At 53.8% G+C, this 16,139-nt stretch overlaps 1 protein-coding gene across 3 annotated transcripts in view; it reads right to left on the minus strand.

The window, feature by feature from the left end:
• The window catches only part of DGLUCY (D-glutamate cyclase), a 106,564-nt gene that overhangs the window by 21,811 nt on the left and 68,614 nt on the right, over nucleotides 1-16,139 (minus strand). For all 3 annotated transcript variants that reach the window (XM_080658935.1, XM_080658936.1, XM_080658934.1), the window contains 6 exons: nucleotides 14,791-14,989; nucleotides 11,433-11,583; nucleotides 10,375-10,497; nucleotides 7,909-8,112; nucleotides 2,712-2,972; nucleotides 459-558 (listed from right to left, as the gene is read on the minus strand). In XM_080658935.1, the coding sequence (XP_080515061.1) occupies nucleotides 459-558; nucleotides 2,712-2,972; nucleotides 7,909-8,112; nucleotides 10,375-10,497; nucleotides 11,433-11,583; nucleotides 14,791-14,989 (1,038 nt within the window). The remainder of the gene's footprint in view (nucleotides 1-458; nucleotides 559-2,711; nucleotides 2,973-7,908; nucleotides 8,113-10,374; nucleotides 10,498-11,432; nucleotides 11,584-14,790; nucleotides 14,990-16,139) is intronic.

Here is a 16,139-nt window from a genome sequence, read left to right on the forward strand (position 1 = left end):
AGTAAACACACACACACACACACACACACACACACACACGCACACACACGCATGAAGTTTCACAAGCGAGTACTCGCTATCACTACACAGGATACACAATGACACCTCTATTTCATTTGACAAAGGTGCTGACTACCCACCACTGGAATGATCTCACGGCTCTCCAACGGATCATGAGCCGGTTTGAGAAACAACTCGTGCTTGTGTTTTATCATCTTCTCCCTCATTCAGGAAGACATGCCATCCCTCAGGGACCTGCGACTTGGAGAGGGTCCCTGCGCTGCCCCCAGTCACCCTGAAACCCCGGCCTTGTTGGTTAGTCTGGCCCATTGGAGCCCATGGCCCACAGTTTTGTTCTCTCTGGGGGGCTGACGTGTGCAGGGACGTAGCTGTCCAAGTTAACAGCACGTGGCCTCTCCCGCCACCACCCACTGTAAACGGGGAGGGGCCACACATACCTAGGAGACTTGGGGTCCCTCTCATCGCAGAGAAACGCCTGAGCAGCTCCTGCGGATCTGCCCTGGTAAGTTAGGACCGGGATTGGGGTCTTCAGAACACCTTGACAAGACAGACGAAGAGGGGACACATCAGCCTCGTGTGGGTTTGGGGAATTCCTGCTGGCTTTCCCAAAAGCTTCTTTGAAAATGATCGTTCCCATGATCGAAGGACCTGTAGCTGTGGAATTCTTTGCTAGGTAAGCGGAGACCTCGACCCAGAAGATACGGAAGTGTATTTCCTTTCAGTCCTGAGTAAACCGTAGGTCTGGTGGAGGGGGAGGTGAAATCGGGCTGGTGTCACCAATATTGTGAGCTGGCAAATGTGCTCCACACAGATGCCACAACACCACGTCGGGGACAGTGAGCCACCCCTTTGCTAAGGCATGACATACACTCTCTCATCTAACGTTCACAATTCTGTGTGACGAGAACCATTGTGACCCCCATTTTACAGAGGAGGAAAACTGAGGCTCAGAGATGCTAAATCACTTGGGCAAAGCCCAGTATGTAGGTCAGGGTCACAACACCAGTGCCCACCCAACCAGGAAGCCTACAACAGAGCAGAGCAGAGAGGTAAGGTGCCACCCAGGGGACTCACATCTGTCCCCACGTATTCCTTCAGTGCCATGCAGGAGGCAGCCGGTGGCTGATTCTCTCTTATCATCGATGTTTGTATCTCTCCCTATCCCTTCCTCTCTCTGAAATCAATTAAAAAACACACACACGCCGAAACCGGTTTGGCTCAGTGGATAGAGCGTCGGCCTGCGGACTGCAGGGTCCCAGGTTCGATTCCGGTCAAGGGCATGTACCTGGGTTGCAGGCACATCCCCAGTAGGGGGCGTGCAGGAGGCAGCTGATCGATGTCTCTCTCTCATCGATGTTTCTAACTTTCTATCCCTCTCTCTTCCTCTCTGTAAAAAATCAATAAAATATATTTTAAAAAAAACACACACACACACACACTACCCAAACACATATCTTTAAAAAATGAACACCGAAGCCAGACACGCCCTTCTCCTCTCAGTGCCTGAGGACACCCCGTCGCCCCCAGAATAAAAGGCCAGGTGCTCACAGTTCCCCTGAGGCCCTTCCCGGTCTGGCCCTTCCTGTGACCTCCGTGTCTCCCTACCCAGCTTCTCTTCTCCTCATCCTTCCTGGACTAGTCGCTGACCATTGCCCTCTCTTCAGCTCCAGCTAATGGCCTCTGTCCTGGCTAAGGTCACAGCCTGGGACATTCCTCCTCTAGCCAGCCCTGGCCTCACTGCTTCACTGACTTCAAGCTTGGCCCCCATGGCACCTTCTCCATGAGGCCTTGTCTGAACATCCTGTTTAAAACAGCACCCCCCCACCTCCCCGCCAGGGCTATCTACACTTTCCTTTTTCCCTGCGTTGTTTACTGTCTGTCACACTCCACTACAATAGACGCCCGTGAGGGTGGGGTTGTTTTCAGTTTTGTTCACTGATGGATTTCAAGAGCACGTAGTAGGTGCTCAACATACATTTGCTGCGTGATGTGATACGGATGCTGTGGGTTCAGACACGTCCTTTTTGAAACTTCTGAAGGAATGGGGGGTTTAGGGTCTGCCTTCCTGGGGTTGAAACTCTTTTGAGAGGCTGAAAGGACTTATGCCTCCTGGAGAATGCGTTTTGAGGGACACAGAGAGATGGGCAGTGAGAAGCAGGTGAGATTCACCAGGCTCCCAGCTTATGCCCGAACAACACCTGCAGGATGAAGGAGAGGTGAGACGCCTGAGACCCATCTCGGCACCCCAGCCTTGCAGCCCCATCACTCCCAGCTCTATGCCCACCTGTGTGCTCCGGGGGCCTGAGCAGCGTGGGGCGGCCCTTCCCATCTGGGCCAGACGAGATGCTGCCGTTTGAGCCTCTCGGTCACTCTGTTCTCAACTCTCCCACCCCCAACGCCAGGGGTCTAGGCATGTCCTGTGTTGCCAAGAGTCCTGTCTAGGCCACCCCCACCTCTCATCGGCTGGGCATCAGGTACATGGGCTCTGTGGCCTGATGGACCTGGGTTCAAATTCCAGATGACCTGGCTCTCTCAGAGCCTCAGTCTCTTCCTCTATAAAATGGGGATGATGTTGCTTATACTAAAGTGTCGTTCTGAGCTGGAAGGACTTACAACGCCTGTGTTGCGTGCATAGCCGAAGTTCCACAAACACTGACTCCTTCACCATCCGCCCTCACCTCACCGCTCACCTTGCTCAACAGCCTCTTCCACAAGCTTCTGGAACAAGCTCCAGGCTCTCTGGTCCACGATCATGGAGACGCCCTTCTCCAAGGCCTGCAGGAAGGCGGCCAGAGCAATGGCACCCGGCGGCCCGTCCGTCTCCTCCGGAGGCTCGTGGTTGAAATGCGTGGGGAACCCGGTGGTGAGGAGCACCGAGTGGGCGTGGGACAGCGACAGAGAGGCCCTCAGCAGCTCATCTTTGTGCAGCAGGTGCCTGACGCCCCTGTTGCCTAAAATGACAAATCAAATAAAACAAAATCACAAAATAATATAATTGCGTTTCAAGTAGAAACTCACGCAAACGGTAGTTTGTTTCGTTGTCTGTTTCAGAGGTAGTTTTGAAGGACGCGCCAGAGGCTGCCAGTCGTTCACCAGAACGTGTGCTCTGCCCCCGCCCCACTGGTGCAGGGCAGCGGGGCCCATGGCTGGGCAGCCTCTCTTTCGGTTAGCTGCGGCCACAGACAGGTTCTCTCTAGGTAGCAATCCTAGACCAGCTGAAAGGGAATAAGAGTAGGAGTGCTGTGCGCCACCTCCTGGCCATGGACCTCCCATGCACTCCTCCAAGCTCTTCCTTTCCTGGGAGCTGGGATGTTGACAACTGGCGCCCTCTAGGGGTCTCATGAGGTGATGGCAGAATGCTGGGTCCCTGAGTGACCGGGTGGAGCAGATCCCCTTCCTGCTGAACCTGAATACTCGCGCTGGGAGTCCCACCCTGGACTGTTGCGTGACAGGCATATATTTCTATTTTATTTGAGCAAAGCATCTCGGGGTTTATTGGTTACGGCAAACCCCAATTCAGGGGACCATAGAAGGAGGAAGGGACACAGTACTGTCTCAGTTGGGGATTCCCCAAAAGAAGACCCTAAGACATTAGAATATTTCAATGGAAAGTGAGTGCAGCTATTTCCATGGGAAGCGAGCCCAGGAAAGAAGTCAGAAGGTGGAAGAGGCGACATGGTAGAGAAAAAGGAGAGAGGCCGCTAAAGCATGTGTGGGCCAGCAGATGAACTCAGAAGGCATCTGGGCCTCAATCCTGTGAGAAATGGCGTGGAGCCTGGCCAGTGTGGCTCCGTGGTAGAGCGCAGACCCATGAACCAGGAGGTAATAGTGCAATTCCTGGTTAGGGCACATGCCCGGGTTGCAGGCTCGATCCTCAATAGGGGGCGTGCAGGAGGCAGCGGATCAGTAATTCTCTCTCATCATGGATGTTTCTCTCTCTCTCTCTCCTTCTTCCTTCCTCTCTAAAATCAGTAAGAAAAGAAATGGTGTGGAGCACAGCTGAAGGCTGTCCTTCCGGAGGACAGGGGGACTGGGCTTGTCTGCACTGGCGTGAAGGTTGCCCATCGGGACGTTGACTCCTCGCACTCCTGGGCTGTGCCTGCTCTGGTGGCGGAGCAGAGAGACCCTGGCCCAAGGTGGGAGCTATTGTTCTGAGAACTGCCCACTGCCGCTGGGGTTTGGGCAGGGCACCAGCAGTGTCTGCTAGAGCTGCCGCCGGTGGCTGCCAAGCCGGTGGCAGCGGGCAGCACAGCTTTCCGGCTCTCGTCACACACCACTGTGCCTTTGTCTACACTCAGGTCACCTCGGAGCACGTCTGTGCCGCGTGGAGGCAGGATGTGACTCAGAGCTTCCATCCCGCGGTGGCTAAAATGAGAGGTGGGCCGAAGGGACGGGAGAGGCCGTCAGCGTGCCTTGGCGGTGCCGGGAGACTCTGCAGGAACACGGGGTTGGATTCCTGTTTTGGAGGAAAAGTTCCAGATTTAGGATCTGGACACTGACATTCTGGTCCAAGTGTTGGCACATTGTAGCTGCGTGACCTTGGCCTCGTCCTGGATGGCTCTCGGCCTCAGTGTTCCTACGAGGAGCCTGGGGGTGGTCCAGGTGCGGGGAGGCTGCGGGGCAATGGCCCCACACACACTGCCAGTGGGAGTGGGAACCAGAACCCTCATCTGGTGGGGACCTTAGATGTGTCCACTGGAGCCAGCCATCGCTTCTGGGAAGGAAACCCAATAAAGCGGTCAGCAATGAGCACAGTCATAGGGTGCCCACTGCGGCAGTGTTCACGGGATCGCAGGAAAGCGGTGGAGCATTGTAAAGCGGGATTCTATGCACACATTAGAAAGGCGGTTGTAGAAGGTGAGTGACATGGGAAAATGTTCACAGTGTATTAAGAAGTTTAAAAAGCAGGCTCTAAAGTAGTAACACAGCATGATTCACATAGAGAGAGAGAGAGAGAGAGAGAGAGAGAGAGAGATTGTTTTTGTTTGTGTCAGCCTTATAGGTTCAAGACTGAAGAGAAAGACTTTTCAGGGCCAACATTTGGGATGGGATTCTGGTAATTTTTAGTGCCTCTTGACTTTCATAAATTTATACAATGAACATGAGTTGCTGTTGATAAAAGGAGAGAAAAACAACATTTTGGAAGAAATTAGACTGTAACCTATTTCATAAGATGTAGCGAGCACCAAAAAAAGAAAGAAAAAAAAAAAAAAGAGGAGAGAACCCTGTCAACTCTACAATAGTCTGTACATTTGTGATGGTTTTATTATTAGTGCAAACATGACTATTATAAATCGCCAGAGTCTCCAGGCACCTCAGATGCAAGCCAACGTCCTCTCAGAAATGACAGAGTGGCTCTATTATTAAGCCCAGGGCGCAGTGCTCGGTCCACTGCCATTAATCTTGTATCTGCTTATTTAATAGAGGAGGAGTGAAGCGCATCTGATGCTTGGAGGATTTAAGATGTTCCTTGATCGGTGGTATTGGCACACCCAGACGGTCACAGATCTGCCTTTGCCCCGAGCCCCAGGCCTCAAGCCCTGACTGACCCCCGTCTGCACAAGCACCGAGGTGGGGGCTGTGGCCGCCCTCCCAGCTCATTTTATTAAGCGGCGGGTGCACTACGTCTGCAGTAAATTCACTTTGCAATTACTTTTTTAAAAATCTGAGCTAAAGGCAGAGCCAATAATTCATCTTTCCTCATGATCCTCGTGCTGTGTGTGAGAGAGCCGTCAGTGTGGGTGAGAATGTTGGTGAGAGAGAAAGTATTGCAGACGTTTGTAAAAAATATCCACCAAGGAGATTAACTATGCAAGAGGCTAGGTATGCACAGCCATGAGCGTTCACCTACGTACATGTGAATTTCCTAGAAGGTGCATCTTGGCGGGGTAGGGGGGCCCTACGTCCCACATTTACTGTGTGTCTGTAGGTTAAGAGAACCATCTTCCCTGCAGAATAAATGAATGAATGACCCAATGAAAGGCCTAACAGACAGACAACCAGGCAGAAAGCCATGCCACTGGGGGGCAACCTTCGCTGCCAGGTCCAGGGGAAGGTCAGACATGATTCAGGCTGGGCTGCTCCGTCAGATTCCGGGCCACAGTGTTAGCCAGCACGAACGGGCACCCAGGCTGTCTGCCCCGTGGCCCTGCACAGGCGCCGTTCTCTACCCCAGTGTCGCCACCATCAGCGGTCGGGGTCTCAGGAGTCTGGCCTGGAGGGTCGGCCTCCCCGGGTTGGTCTCACGCCTCTGCTCTCCGCAGGCCCCACCACCATCGATCTAGGTGCCTGCTTGGGGGACAGGTGTCTGGTGGGCCAGCAGCGAGGCCACATATGCCTTCTTCAGACGGTCAAAGTGCAAAGGGGTAGAGTCACAGCCCGTGAGAAGGGCAGGAGAGGGGTGGGGTTTGAGAGAGAAGAGGCAGAGCATGTTAAATGCCAGGCACAAACCATTCAGACTCAGATTCCAACTTATCCCACACTTACTGGAGTCAGCGGGTGTGGGTTCAGGTTCTGCCCAACCATCTCCTAGGTATGTGGACTTGGGCGAGTTTCTTAACCTTATATGCCTCAGTTTCCTCATCTGTTAAAAGAAGTTCATAATAGCTGCCTCCCAGGGTTATTGGGAGAATTTAATAAGATGAACCATGTCAATGCTTTTAGCACATGCCAGGCCCAGACAGAGTAAAACTCAGTAGATAATAACTATTATGCTCGTGACCTATCAGAACCCCTGAGAGAAAGGTATAATTGTTATTACTCCAGTTATACCGATAAGGAAACTGAGCAAGGTGAAGTCTACACCTTGCTTCTCTGTGAGCCTTTGTCAGAAAACAAAACAAAACAGAAAAACCCCAAACCACTCAAGCACAATGGCGCCCTCTGCTGGCCACCTGAATTAGAAATTCAGCGGGTAAAGGAAGATGCAGCAGGAAGTTGGAAGGCCCTCAACCAGCCCTTCTGCAAACAGCCTCCCAATTGGAACCAGCAGATCCCTCACGGGCCCCACTAGGCCTCTCCTTGTCTCGAAAGCCAGAGGCTCACAAACCACAGAGGGACTATCTTTTCTCTGAGACGCAATTGCCATATACATGTTGGCTGCAAACGGCTGTGAGGCAAACTGCAGGGTCCTGCCCACCAGGATCCCCCAAAGAGTAGAATTCCAGCCCCTGCTCCCCAGTATAAAAAAAAAAAAAAAAAACACAAAAAACTGCTCTGTGCCCAACCCTGGGGCAATGGCAAAAAAAGGGGGCCATTAGGGTCACTGTTAAATGCATGGATGATGATGTTTAAACAGTGGCACTTGACTACCTAGGAACCAGTCTCCCTTTTTTCTTACCTCGCCAACCCCAATTTAGTTCTGGCAACATGCCCAGCTAACAAGCTCGCCTCCCAAACTCGCTCATGTGTTTAAGGTTGAACATTTTGGGGGAAAAATAAAGAAGAAGAAAAAATCACCCTTTATTCTACTACCCAGAGGCCATCACCTTCAGTACTGTGGTGCATTTACTGCTAGCCTTTTTGGGATTCATATGCAGTATAAACATTTTTAAAAATCATGCTATAGCCCGGCCGGTGTGGCTCAGTGGTTAAGTGTACACCCAGGAATCAAAAGGTCACTGGTTCGATTCCCAGTCAGGGCATATGCCCGGGTTGCAGGCTTGATCCCCAGTAGGGGGTGTGCAGGAGGCAGCGGATCAATGATGTTTGTCTCTCATCGATGTTTCTGTCTCTCTATTCCTGTCCCATCCCCTCTCTCTAAAAATCAATAAAATCATTTTTTAAAAAATCATACTATTGATACAATCCCATGCTGCCTTTTACACTGAACATGTGTCAGTGATGAATTTCTCCAGGCCCTGATGGCGTGAATGTTTTGTTCCTTACCTGGGTCTACGGCAATTACAGTCTCTAGTTCTCTGATCTTCTGCACGGCCGAAGCGGATGTGATGCTGTAGTGCAAAGGATCTTGGGAAATGAGATGGACCTCTGGAATTCCCTCTGGGGTGAGACAACCGGCTGGAGCCTCCAAATCCTTCAGGTCAGTCATAACTGTGGAGCCTGGTGCGCTGGTGAAAGCCAGTGGGGTCTCTAAAACACACAGCAAGAGGGATGAGCCCACCCTGCTTCATCAAGCCCGGTGCATTCTGGTCTAGCCTGACACTGATGGACAAGAGAGCGCCATGCACCTTCTCTCCCAACCGCACTCCTTGCATCGTTGGTTGGCACCATAGGCTGGCTTATCCTATCTAATAAAAGAGTAATATGCAGATTGACCATCACTCCAACACACAAGATGGCTGCCCCCATGTGGTCAAAGATCCTGCCCCCATGTGGACACAAGATGGCCGCCACAAGATGGCCAGCAGGGGAGGGCAGTTGGGAGGGACCAGGCCTGCAAGGGAGGGCAGTTGGGGGCGATCAAGCCTGCAGGGGAGGGCAGTTAGGGGTGACAAAGCCGGCAGAGGAGGGAAGTTGGGGGCAACCAGGCCTGCAGGGAAGGGCAGTTGGGAGGGACCCAGGCCTGCAGGAGAGAGCAGTTGGGGGGGACCAGGCCTGCAGGGGAGGGCAGTTAAGGGTGACCAGGCCTGCAGGGGAGGGCAGTTGGGGGGCACCCAGGCCTGCAGGGGAGGGCAGTTAGGGGAAAACAGGCCTGCAGGGGAGGGCAGTTCGGGGCAAACAGGCTGGCAGGGGAGTGGTTAGGGGGTAATCAGGCTGGCAGGCAGAAGCAGTTAGGGACAATCAGGAAGGCAGGCAGGCGAGCAGTTGGGAGCCAGCAGTCCTGGATTCTGAGAGGGATGTTCGATTGCCCGTTTAGGCCCGATCCCAGTGGGACATCCCTTGAGTGGTCCCAGATTGGAGAGGGTGCAGGCTGGGCTGAGGGACACACACCCCCGTGCATGAATTTCGTGCACAGGGCCTCTAGTGACTAAATAAAGTTCCACGTAAGCAGGTGCCTCCAAGTCTTAGGAACGTAAGGATGAGGTGAGTGCGGGAGAAGAAGTGAAGTACAGCCACAGCTACAGGTGGGGCCCTAGGGGCTCCATCAATGGAACCCCATGGACATCAGAAAGGACTTTCTGAACTCTTACAATGCATCCACCATTTTGCCCCCTTTGCAGCAAATGTTCTGTTTGCTAACAAACAGCTCTCTCTGAACATAGCTTCTGTTTTTCTCTGAGCACTTATATTTTGCTTTGGTTTAGGCCAGTGGTCGGCAAACTCATTAGTCAACAGAGCCAAATATCAACAGTACAACGACTGAAATTTCTTTTGAGAGCCAAATTTTTTAAACTTAAACTTCTTCTAATGCCACTTCTTCAAAATAGACTCACCCAGGCCGTGGCCTTTTGTGGAAGAGCCACACTCAAGGGGCCAAAGAGCCGCATGTGGCTCGCGAGCCGCAGTTTGCCGACCACTGGTTTAGGCTAATTTTGTTCTTTGGAAAACTCTCTCCTGCTAGCTGACAGCAATGTGAGACACTCTAGCGGAATCACTAAGAACATGACTTAGCATGGCAAACACACTGCAGTTGGAGATGCAACTTTATCCTCCCCAAACCTGCATCCGCAGCTATAAGACAATGATAACGCTGAGACAGGACTGGGGTGAGGCCTAAGACCTGGGCCCATGCTTGGCACGTAGTAGGTGCCCAATATATTCATGTTAAATAGCCAGAACCCCATGGGTCTTGGGGTTTATGCCTCACCAGCATAATAGAGATGTCTTTTCCTACCACGAGGCCATTCTGATGCTAAACTCCCATGAATGCTTTCAAATAAGTGGAAAGTGACGCTCAGTTCTACCATTGGTAGTGCACGTGCGGCAGACACTAGAATTTCCCAGTGTCTACGACAATGGGCGGCAATGGTTATATTTTTGTTTCGCTCACATCCCACCCTCACCGTGAGCTAACTGGGGCCCTCGTGTGGCTTTTCATTGTAACATCACCCTGGGCCTTGGAAAAAATGTACTGACAGTGTTGCTTGCAGACACCATGTGGAGTGGGTTTGTTTAGTCATGTTGTCTGTTTTCACCGTTGCTTTCAAAACCTCCAAAATGTCTCAAAAAGTCAATCTAAATGATGGCCCCTGGAACTAGCTACGAGCCTTCTGAGGAGAGAAATATATTTAATCAAGATGATTTGAACTGAAGGACAAGCTGCTCTGGCGGGACCCACCGTGGGATGAAAAAAAAAAAAAAAAAGAAGCCAGATATCTCGGCTGTGGGCTGCAGGTCTGTCACATGACTCCACTCCTTAAGTCACTGCACTGTGAGCCTCTCCTTTTGGAAACTACAGACCACCAGGTTCCACCCTAGGTCAGAGCAGTTGCCCGCAGAAGCCGGACGTACGGTAGCTGCTGATGGCTTCGAGACTGGTCAGCTGGGAAGGCCAGAACACCGGGACCTCCCCCGGCTGACACGGCACAGGATCCCCGTAGTCAGGTCTGGAAAGATCTCGGATTCCCAGCAGCTCTGCAGAGGGAAAAGGAACGTGAATTCCACCAGGGCTTGCCCTGGCCACCACCATCGGATTTGAACTTGTGGAGAAGTGCATGGTTCTTTCTCCAAGAGGCACTCTAGTCACAGGATTGCTGTGGATGGTACTGGAGAAGGATGGGGAGGAGAAAAGGAATCGGGCGTAGCAACTCAGGATGCTTGCTGACTTCCGGGCCATTCGGAGGGACAGGGGTCTCCAAGGCCTGGTGTGACTGCCGGAGGCGGCTCGGGTACATCAGCCCAACACCTGCATTGCACAGATTGCCAACAGAGCCAGTGTCTTTGAGTTTATCTCGGCACAGACTGAGTCACCTAACGCAGACCTGAACCCTGCTCACAGGTGGTGGCACGGGCTGATTGCATTGTTACAGGATGCCAGGCTGTGTCTGACTCTGTTACACAGCCGAGCAAGTTCAATGACACTAACGTCACTCGCGCCCAAGGCCCAGTCCCAAGTCCCCACCAGGGCCTCTGAGAGCCTCTGAGAGGCCGCGGCGGCCTCCACGCCTGGATCTGCTCACTCACTCTCAGAGGTGTTTCCTTGCTCTCGGATTGAGTTCAGATGCTGGGGATCAATGGGTTTCAGCTCACGTGAACCTTTGGAAGGAAGCTGTGTCCTAGCCAAATATGCTGCCGAGGTTCGAGGCAGCGCTGAGCTCAAGTCTCAAGACAAATAGCTCAGCTGCCACACTCCACCACCTACTTCCCCGCCCCAGGTCCACCTGAAGGTCACAGGAGCTGTTCTGCCCAGGGCAGCCCCTTTAACCTGAGGGGCATCTGTAAACCCAGCACAGGTAACGCAGCTGCGGGAGGGCAAGCTTCGGGGGCTCAGGAACAAAGCCCGTTCCCCGTCTTCTCGGGCCGAAGCCCACGAGCAGCTGTCAGAGTCATGAGCGAGCCCGGCCACTCACCTGGGTCGCCGATGTGCACGGGCTGTCCTTGCTCACCCATCAGGGAGCAACTGGCCTGCACCAGCCTCTCCAGCATGTCCTTGGGGACGGGCCTCATGGTGACCACCAGAGGGCAGCAAAAGCCAGCAATGGTGGCGCAAGGCACTGTTGTCTGCCAAGAAATCAAGTTTAAAAAAAATGTTAAAAAATAGAATTAGCACAGAACGGAGCTCTGAGTACTGAGTACTGAGAGTTCAAGGCAGTGAATGAGGTAGGTAGGAGGTCCCAGTAGCTCTTACACAAATATAGCTTCTGCTCCCATGCGGCACACAGATGAGAAAGTTTGCTGGTTATTGGTCTGAAACGGAGAATCTTAACTTTGTGGGTGCCGTGGACCCCTCTGGTAGTCTGGCACAGCTGGGGAGCCCCGTCGAAGTGGTGTTTTAGACCACATGGAAGGAAATGCATAGGATCATAAGGGAAACCAATCATACTGCAAATGCAGTTACCAAATGATGAAAAAATGTGACCCAGCCATCTGTGTGTCTCTGCATTAACAGATTAAGGAGCAAGACGACAGACCTGCTATGATAATTTTGAATTCGTGATCGGCATACAGGATGATCCTGAGATATTCTGGAAGACCCGGGATGGGACATGGAAATGCCTGTGGTTCCTATGGGCGGCCACAGAGTTGCAGATACGACTGCGGTTTGTCGCCTGCATTCATAATCGCAGGCCGCGCTCAAGGTCAGCTTGAGGCTCCGAAAATACTAGTGAAAATACGATTTTTCTTTCCATCCAATTCCATGGAGTCCGCTGAATGTTCTCCGTGGGCCTCAAGTGGCCAGTGGGCCACAGCTGAAACCGCTGGGGGAAGCGGAGTAGAGGAACCCCCCGGGAGCGGGAGCACCCGTCACCTCGGCCTCCTGAGCCCGCAGGGGGACGGAGGCCTGTGCCTGGACCCCCCTGGGCCCCGCTGTCCTGACTCAGGAGCGGTGGCCTGTGTGACTTCCTGGTGGCGTGTTTCCCCCTGAATGGCGCCTGGTCCCTGCAGGGGCTTAGGACAGATGTAGGGCATGGCCAGGATGTCATCTGCTGGGACCGTCCTGGCGGCCGACTAGAGGGCTTGCTGTTGGCCCCTGGACAGCAGTCAGATGAACCTTGGGGAACCTGCTGAATAACAGCACCCAGAGAGGGCACAGGAACCCTCTCAGGAGGCGGGCAGCGATCCCCGAGGGGTGCCCTTCACCCCTCGAGGCCGCCGACTGACTCGCAGGTGGCTGCCAGGCCGTGGCTCCCAGGAGCCAATGTGCAGAGGCGTCAGCATGAAATCAAAAGCCGTTTGGTAGCCACTGGGGCAGTGAGTGTCGGAGAGAGACCATGGCTCAGCACCCGCTCCTCTCGGGAGCACGCCGCGCCTTTCACGCCCCCCCTCCCCCCAGGTACGTTACCTTTACCCTGCTCTCTCCTAGCCCCACGGGCCCTGCTTTTGCCTCTGTCACTTGTTCCCTGAGCCCATGTCTTCTGCGGCTCACTTCTGCCTCGGCGACTTGCTAAGTACGCTTTCTCTGACAGTTGGGAGTCTTGGCTGTGAATTCTTTCTCAGCCAGAAGTCGAGCACCCAGGTTGCTGAACCCAAGTCCGGTCTGACGCCACCGGCTAACATCTGGTGCTGCTCTTGCCACCAACACAGTGACTCAACTCCGCTGCTGCAGCACGAAGCCGCCGCAGACAGTGTACAAATAAAAGAAAAAGAACAGGGAGAAAACTAGGGCTCTGCTGAGCACGGCCTGGCAGAGGTGCACCCCTGCAGAGCATCGGCTGACGGCCACCTCCACTGTCGGCTTTGTACGCATGGGAGCCAGGAGGCCTGGGCTCCCGTCTGGCTTGGGGACCTGGGACAGTCCTTTGTTCTCTCCAGGCCTCCGTTTCCTCGTCCAAAGTGAAAGGCTGCAGGTGATGGGCCACGAGGTCCTCCCAGCTCTCACCTGCAAATGGGGGCTGTGTTCTGGGGCCAGACCCTGCCTGGGCCCTGCCACCAGCGGAGGCTCTGCCCCGCCCTCCCCTGCTTCCAAGCAAACCACGCAGACGCCTATTTCATGCGTGAAAAGCAGCTCGCACGGCGGGCAGCCTTGTTTATTGTCAGAGGCGGCGCGGGCCTCCCGGGCAGGAGCCCAAACCAGCAAGCTTTCGGCTCAAGGGGAACTCTCCAGACGGAGTCCTCCGTGAAGAGCTCCGGGCGGGCCGTGGACGCTGGCTGACCGCCGACCCGGCGAGGTTCCTTCTCGGACCTCACACCATGTCCAGGGGGTGGTCAGGGGCACGAGGGAGTCTGGTTCCTTCGCCATGGCAAGCGGCGGCTGGACTGAAACCTCGGAGACACAGCAGGGAGGCAGCGCTCACAGCGGGCACGTCCCGGGAGAGGGGACCACCCTGCGTGTGTGACCGCCGGCGGCCGCCTCTGGCCCAGAACACGACCCAGCTTCCTGCCAGAGGCAGCGAACGGCGCGGCCGAGGCTCCGCCACAAATCCCCGGCATTTTCCCAGCAGGGCACATCCTCACGGATGCCAGGACAAGCGAGCCAGGGAGGGTTTTCAAAAATCTCACTGAGCTGCCCTAAGTTAAAGAAGCCAGACAGCCCTCGCCGGTTTGGCTCAGTGGCTACCAGGGGTGGGCAAACTTTTTGATTGGAGGGCCACAATGGGTTCTTAAACTGGACCGGAGGGCCGGAACAAAAGCATGGATGGATTGTTTGTGTGAACTAATATAAATTCAAAGTAAAGGAGCGGAGGGGAGAGCAAGAGAACCCTCTGCTCTTTCGGCTCCGCGGGCCGGATAGAACAGCTGAACGGGCCGTAGTTTGCCCACGGCTGGGTTAGACTGTCGGCCTGTGGACTGCAGGGTCGCGGGTTTGATTCTAGTCAAGGGCATGTACCTCGGTTGCAGGCTTGACCTCCAGCCCCTGTCAGGGTGCATGTGGGAGGCAACCGATCAATGTGTCTCTCCCACATGGATGCTTCTTTCTCTCTGTCTCCTGCCCTCTCTCTAAAACTCAATGGAAAAATATCCTTGGGTGAGGTTAACAACAACAACAACAAAGAAGCCAGACAAATTGCAAACAGGTTTGGTTTACGCAGCCGCAGCGATCTGTCTGAAAGGGCTGGATTCACACTCCAGGCCACGCTGGGTGCCCACGGCGGTCCCGGGAGCGGGCAGCAGAGAGCCTCGCTCACGGAGATTCACAGCTGCAAGAGTGGCTGAGCTGGGGCCAGGGCTTAGGTCTCTGGCCCCCTGAGCCTCTGCTCTCCCACCACAGGAAAATACAGGGTGATCCACATGTTCACGTCCTTCTGCCCTTGTGGACTGTGACCCTACCTTGTATGCCCCCGCGTGGCCGTGGCCCGGAGGGTCTCTTCTGGGGAGCCCCGCTTTCTCCCAGGCCCCTTCCAGGGAGGAGCTGCAGCCCAGGAAGAAGGTCACCATGTCCTTCAGCTGCTCCGAGTACTCCTCCAGCGAGGTCAGGCTGCCCGTGCAGGCACCGAACTCGTACTTGCGGAACTGGGGACGGTCCATCCTGGGGACACAAGGGGAAGTTCACAGACCCCAGGCTCAATGTGGGCATTGACCAGGCATTTTTAAAAAGGACCAGGGCGGTGGGACATTCACTGCTATGGAACACCATGCAGCTGTAAACAAGAGGGATCTCTATTCTTGGGGACAGCATGGATGGACATGGAAAATATTTTGCTAAGTGAATATTTATGTCAGTCTGAGAAAGACAAATATGAGAAGAGATAAACCAAAGAACTTATATATTTATATCCATGGACACGGGTAACAGGGTAGTGAAGACCTGTGTGTGTGTGGGGGGGGAGGGAGTAGGGGCTGGGAGTGGGGGGGAAGGGGAGAAAATGGGAGATATCTGTAATACTATCAACAATAAAAAATAATAAAAAGGACCAGGGAGAGGGAAGAGGGTGTCTGGGGCTGAAATTTCTGGCACTGGCACTGAGGTAGGCAATGTAATTTTGAGCAGGGGGCCTTGCTGGCATTTTTCAGATCTTGCCAGATTGGAAACGATGAAGTCAGCATGTATATAATATATAATATACCCCCCCGCCCCGCATCTTGTTATAGTTCCTGTAACCTTACCCAAGACCAACCCAACCAGCAAGAAAAAACAACAACAATAGTTGCCCGGCTGGTGTTGCTCAGTGGTTGCGCATCGACCCAGGAACCAGGAGGTCATGGTTGGATTCCCAGTCAGCGCACGTGCCTGGATTGCGGGCTCCATCCTCAGTAGGGGGAGTACAGGAGGCAGCTGATGGATGATTCCCTCTCACCATTGATGTTTCTATCTCTCCCTCTCCTTTCCTGTCTCTGAAATCAATAAAAACGTATTTAAAAAGAAAAGAAAAAAACAGTGGTGTTCTCTCTGCTGTGGAGGCAGGATCTGCAGACAGAGGGACAGAGGACACATGGGCTGGCCATGGTGAGGCCTTCCTCTTTCCTTAGAGAAACGTCTGCAGGGTTGAAAGACTTTGCCTACAAGCCTATTCTGCAGTCACTCCAAAGCCATTTGCCGAACCGCTCCTCCGTGCCAGGCGCAGACCCAGCGATGGGGCGATGGTGATGGAGAGGACACCGGCCCGGCCCTTAAGAAGCTCAAAACCCTACCCTGGCAGGTGAGACTCCACTGGCATCAGGTCCTTGCAGTACAGAAC

Source organism: Plecotus auritus, assembly GCF_963455305.1.
Source record: "Plecotus auritus genome assembly, chromosome: 1".
NCBI lineage: Eukaryota > Metazoa > Chordata > Mammalia > Chiroptera > Vespertilionidae > Plecotus > Plecotus auritus.